The 6,000-nt window shown below is 48.6% G+C and overlaps 1 protein-coding gene across 4 annotated transcripts in view; it reads right to left on the reverse strand.

Annotated features, from left to right (window-relative positions):
• Positions 1-5,004, reverse strand: part of LOC117024202 (mast cell protease 4-like) — a 28,956-nt gene extending 23,952 nt beyond the window's left edge. For 2 of the 4 annotated variants that reach the window (XM_033109638.1, XM_033109637.1), the window contains exons 1-4: positions 4,796-5,002; positions 3,945-4,092; positions 3,406-3,541; positions 2,991-3,245 (exon numbers count right to left, since the gene is read on the reverse strand). In XM_033109638.1, coding sequence (XP_032965529.1) covers positions 2,991-3,245; positions 3,406-3,541; positions 3,945-4,092; positions 4,796-4,850 — 594 coding nt within the window. In that variant the 5' untranslated portion in view covers positions 4,851-5,002. Of the gene's footprint in view, positions 1-2,990; positions 3,246-3,405; positions 3,542-3,944; positions 4,093-4,795 lie in introns of all 4 variants that reach the window. The other 2 variants (XM_033109636.1, XM_033109635.1) reach the window with 2 other exon arrangements.
• Between the last annotated feature and the right edge of the window lie 996 nt (positions 5,005-6,000).

Genomic DNA, 6,000 nt, shown 5'->3' on the forward strand with positions numbered 1-6,000 from the left:
GATAAAGTAACCGTGATAGGGTCTCAGGCTAACTGAGTTCTTAATTGTTCTTAATTTAACTGCCTAAAATCTTGAAATCATTCGTAATTTATTTAGCAGATTTCATGCACTTCTGATGGTTTTTACACATTTCTATAATAGAGATGTTTTCTATGAACTAGTGGGGCTGGCCTCTGCCACTCCCTGTTGTCCTATTCTACGTTCAGATGGCTTTCCTGGGCAGTCACCCTTTTCCCAGACAAAGTCACACACCATTATCAAGGTCACCATCGATCACTTTGTGATTCTGCTGTAGTTATGAAGAATGGCTGGTGTCTGGTTTCTCCCGACCTGGACGCTCTGCAGGGGGACAGAGGCAGTAGCCTCTGGAGACTGAAGTCTGCCTTAGCCATTAGGTGGGGAGGGAGGTTCCCTGTGAGGTTACTGAGCATGAGCTTGTTATGGTTTTATGACTTTCCAGTCAAGTCAGTAGGGCCTGTAATGCAGAGTCTGCACCAGGAGAAAGAATGTGGGAGGAATGGTGTACTTTTGCACTAGTTTCTCTGTGCCTTGAAAACACTTTCTTGCCAAAGCACTGCTGCTGAGGTTTACTTAGTAAAGAGGACTGCAGAGCTGTGGGAAGTGGAAGTGGTGGGGCTGGCTCTGGGGTGGTCATGGAGGGAATTATCTTCTGGAGGTGAGCACCAGGAGGTCTGTGGAAACCCTTCCAGCAGGGCAGCTGGAGGCAGAGAGCTGCCTTGCAAGTGCTGACTGGCAGGGAAAGACATGGACGTGAGATGGTCTGCTCTGGGTGTTTCCTGGGGACTGAGTCCTGAGACTGGGCGGTGCTCTGGGACTCTAAGTACATGTCACAGAGAGGAAGGGCTGGGTGGGGGCTTTCACCCTCCCTCCTGCCCCACATTGTTACACCACATTGTTCTATCAAGTATTCTTTCTATTTGCTAATGCAAACATTTAATAATGACACTGTTATCCCAAGAACATGCAAGCAATAGATAATTCCTATGGGTAGGTGCTAGCAAATATAGACAGCATGACTGAGCATTGTCAAAGATGCATTGTTAATACATAGCTTACACTGAATATTAGGCAAATAACTTTCTGACAAGAAATACCCATAAAATAGTGGTCAGATTTACCAAGGCATTTCTGTATATAGCCAGTTGGATTTGATATGTGTTCAGTGATTATTCCATTTAGAGTATGGAAACTGCAAAAGTTCAGATGGTCAGAGTCACATTGCAAGGAATAAATAATATTTTGATGGAGGTAGAACCTCCCAGCTGATTCTGTACAGTTGCCTTAGGAAGGTGTTTCAAGTGTGATTTTAAGTTCTGTGACTTCAGTAATTATGTTTTTTAAATGTGATAGTTGTATAGACAGTCATGGGCTAGTCTTTGGGGTAAAAGTCTTGTTAATTTAGTCAATGTTGTGGGTGGAGTTTATGTAACTTTAGAGTATCAAAACAGGAAGCAGACCATTGTCAGATTGAAAATGAGGACACTGGTCTATACTACAGTGGGCGTTGGGAGGCATGAGAGTTTGGGGAAAGGACTCTGGCTGTCGATGGAGACGTGGGTTGCTTCCATCTCTTGGCTACTGCGAATAGTGGGTGTTCATTAGCTATTGAACATGGGTGAACATGGGTGTTCATTACCTATTTTTAAGCAAGCAGATCTTTTTCTTTCTTCTAGGACTTGCATGGTTTCATTTTTTGCACTTACATCTCTGGTCTATTTGAGAGTTACATATTTTGGATTAGGGTGTGAGGACTGGATCCAATTTTACCTTCCCCCGGCCCCCCCAAATCTATCTAGGTATTTTAATACCATGTATGAAAAGTTCATTGTTTCCCAGTGATTTGAGACACCACCTTTGCTGTATTTTAAATTGAACCTTGTATGGAATTTCAATTTAATCCCTTTGGTCTGCCTGTCCTACACATACCAGTGGCACAGCGTTTTAAAGTGTACTTCAATATCTGTAGGGGAGTCTCTGGTAGGGTATGGTAGGAGAGCAGAGAGCCTTGCCCTTGGGAGACATCTGTCCTTCCATCACACCCTGAGGACATGGTAGAAGGGGAGATGGGGAATGGATGTGTTGGAGGAGGGAAGTAGCTCATCCTATCCCCCAGGGTGGTGTGTGGGGAAGTTCATTTGTCTGGGGGAAAGACCCCATTTCCCTGTAGTAGCTCAGACTCAGTCCTGGACACATTCATTATGTAATGAATGATGTTTAAAGAACACATGAGAAATAGGTTACATACACTCTAAGCATGGACATTTATTATGGCTCTGGGAACCACGCTGGAGCTGGCGTCAATCCCACAGAAGAGTCAGTCACAGGAGGGGTGTCTCAGTTTGATCCCCCGCTGCTGGAAGCGCCTCATTGTTCTATTTATCCAGGGAAGGAAGCGTGCAACCCTGGTGAAGACTGCTGGAGGCGTCCCGAAGACACTTCCATAGGAGACAATACCCTGGGCCACATTGTTACACACCAGAGGGCCTCCAGTGTCCCCCTGTGGGTGATGAGAGGAAGGACAGTTGCTCCAGGCCTCCCCAGTGCTGCTGCCCTAAGGCCTGAAGCTCAGAGAGGCAGGGTGTGTGGGCTCCTTCAGTTGTTGGGTGTGTGTGAGATGGGAGGTAGTTGGGGTTGCAGAAGTCAAGCTTCTGGATATTTAATTGGTTCGGCTTGAACCCTGGCTATGGTTACTGTTTCTAGCTCAACCAAAGTGAAGGTACTTGAGCCTGCCAAGGGTAAACTCTGCATATATATGTATCTCGTGTGTCTTGTGTTCCTTACATTCCACCAGAGACCACGTTGATGGAAAAAGACCCTCACCATACTCTGATCTGGCTCCCAGACTGAGGTCATGGGGAGGCCTCAGTTCCCATTGCCTGTTGTCTGTCCCATTCCCATTGTCTGTTCCCATTGCCCAGTTTTGCCCAGGCCCCCCATCTCAGGCCCATTGGCAATGCCCGTGACCTTACCCGGAAGGTGGTGCTGCTCTGCCTTTTGTCCCCTACACAGATCTGCCTTCGGCCGTTGTAGACATCAAAGCGACCGTTGCACTCCTGATCTCTCTGCACGCGCAGCCGTACATCCCGGAGTGTGTCTGTTCTCCTGTTTAGGCTGACCAGGCCCCAGCCGGCCACAGTGCACACAGCCCCAGCACACAGCCTGGCCATACTCTGAGGGAGATCCACTGGCCTCACGAATCGATTCCGCCTGGCTCTATTTTCCAGCTGGCGAGAAGAGAGCAAGTAGTTAGGGACTGTCTGTGCCGCACTCACTGCACGACCCCCCCTCCACCCTCTGGGACTCTGCCCCTCCTTCCTCCTCCATGGTCACAGGACAAGAGGGGAGCCAGCTCAGCTGGAGACCAGAGGGTCAGGCACATGGTACCTGCAGTAACATGATGTCATTCAGGTTGTTCTGCTGATTATAACCAGGATGGGTGATGGCTCTGAGCACAGATATTCTCTGCTGGGTCCTTTCCCGTCTCCTGATGTTGTGAGCCCCCAGAATGACACGCATAGGGCTGCAAAGGAATGGTGGCCTAGGTATGAGCCACAGGAGCTAAGGTCTGCAGTATAGGTGGACAGCCTAGGACAGCAAGACTGAAGTGGAGGGAAATGACTTCTCTCTGCTCTATGCTTCTCCAAAGCCCTGGGGATGAGCTGGGGATGGTGGGGGACACAGTGACCTTAAGTTTTGCTTCCTATAGAATACATTGAGAATTAGCTTGAATTCATATTTTGATCCCCAACGCGTGACTTCCATCTCCTCCTTCAGTCCTCATTTACTCTGGCCTGTTCTCTGCCCCTCAGGCCTTACCCAGTCTCTTCAACCCTTTATTGCTAGACACCTGCTTTCAGACAGATGCTCTCGTTAACTTTCCAGGCCTGCCTCATGGATAGCCCAGAAACTCCTTAGTTCCTCACCTGCCCAAGCAGCGAGCTGCTGTCATCACAAAGTCTTCTCGCACCAGGAACCCCCCACACGTGCTTGGACCTCTTGGTGTTTCGGTCAGAAGAAATGCCATGTAGGGGTGGGAATGGGGCCTGGCCTCTCGGCCTCCGATGATCTCCCCTGGAAGGAAGAATTCAGCACTTATCTCTGCGCTTGCTGACCTCACAGTTGGTGGCTCCAGAAAAGCTAGCAGATGTGGAGGCTGGAGAGGTGATGCCGGGGAAGGAGTATTTGCCCTGAGAATTGGGGTCTGCAGGGTACCACATTATGGGAGAGGGCTCCAAGGTTTTCAAGGAAACACTGCTGGCTCCCCACTGCGACCTCAGCTCGCTCCCACCTCCCCAAAAGGAGAACACCCCTTGCTGCAGGCAAGGCCAGCTTAAAACCTCACGTTGTGGAGAGATCTCTGCTGTCCAGATCTGGAACCTCTGGAGTGGTTTCTCCCTGAAGTTCCCTGGTACTTTGTCTTCCTCAGGGAGCTTCCCTGATCCCTCTGAGTCCAGCTCATGGCCAGCATGGGAGCGGTTTTTAAGTATCTAGACATGAGCTGATGGAACTGTATCCTTGTCTCTTAGGCTCTGACACATGAGCTGCAGAATGAATTCACAGAGCACAGTTATAGAGCTTGTACTATGTACAGGCCAGGTGCAATCCCCAATTTCATGGACACTAACTAATTTAACTCTACGCGGTAGGCTTTGCTATTATTCCTGTTTTGTAGATGAGGAACTGTGGATTCAAATAATGTGCCCAATGACACAGAGTTAGAGAGTCCCTCAGCCGTCACACTCTAGCGCATATGGGATGGGGTTGGGCTACTCACCTGCCCCAGCCCTGGAGGGCAGGAGAAAGGCCAGCAGCAGTAGGAGCAGCTGCATCTTCCCGGGAAGGCTGCCCAGCTAGTGGCTGTTGGTGCTTCCTCGTGCCAGACTTTTAGCCCCCCGAGAGGAAGGAAGGTGGGGTGGGGCTTGAGGGTTCACAGTCCCATTCTCCTGCTGGTGTGATAGGTTTCATCACCCACGCTGCCGAGGAGGTTTGCCCACCAACTGCCAGTGACCTGGGGGAAGATAGAGTAATCCAAGCCAACACCGGATCTGCCAATCTGCTGAGTCAGTACTGGCATCAGAAATGGGAACCAGGACACAAGGAGAGGGGCTTTGGGCACTGCATTACCCCCGAGCCCTAAACCCTTGCAATTCAATAATATCCCAACAAGGCATGAAAGATGCCAGCTGCCTACTTCTTTTCTTTCCTATCCCTTTAGGATTGAAGCCTACCTGCCTTCCCCTTTTGGCACCTGGCCACTCTGCTGAGACCCTGTCTGCTCCCACGTCTTTCAAGAAGTTGTCAAGGCAGATTGAATAGCTCTCTGTCTCCTGAGTGGGTGGAGGGGGCTAGCAGGTAAGGAAAATGAAAGAACAAGGCTCTGCAATTGATTTTAACTTTCTCAGGCCACGTGAACCCAGAGAAATGCTCAGTGAAGCTCATAACACAGTTGCAATTGCAGACTTCTGTTTGCCTGCTTCCTACTTCCTTTCGCGCTCCAGAGGTTCCCTGCACGCGAAAAACAGCCCAGTGTCATGATTTTGTGAGAGCAGTTAGAGCCTGACTGGAAAACATCTAAGACCCTGTTTCATCCAGGAGAAAAGAGACCAATCAGAAAATCTCCATTCTCTGCCCAGGGGCAGGAGCTTATAAGAAGGAGATACATCTTTGCTGTGCTACCCTTAATACATAAATCCAAAGAACTGGAACCACACATTCAATGTTGAGTGTAAGGCCCGACTCAGTACTGCAGAATAACACCGTGATTTCTGAGGAACACTTAACACTACTGAGAAGCTTCTTTTAGCTCAGGAAAACATTATGATTCAGTATAATTTTTGCCAAAATATCAGAATTGTAAACTAATATAATTTTCAATTTTTTTTAGGATTGTAATAGCCCCACTTGAAATTCTTCTGAAAGTCAAGGCTCCTCTCCTTATATATAAATATACACAGACTTTCACTTATTTGCAGAGCTGTG

Source organism: Rhinolophus ferrumequinum, chromosome 6, assembly GCF_004115265.2.
Source record: "Rhinolophus ferrumequinum isolate MPI-CBG mRhiFer1 chromosome 6, mRhiFer1_v1.p, whole genome shotgun sequence".
Lineage (NCBI taxonomy): Eukaryota > Metazoa > Chordata > Mammalia > Chiroptera > Rhinolophidae > Rhinolophus > Rhinolophus ferrumequinum.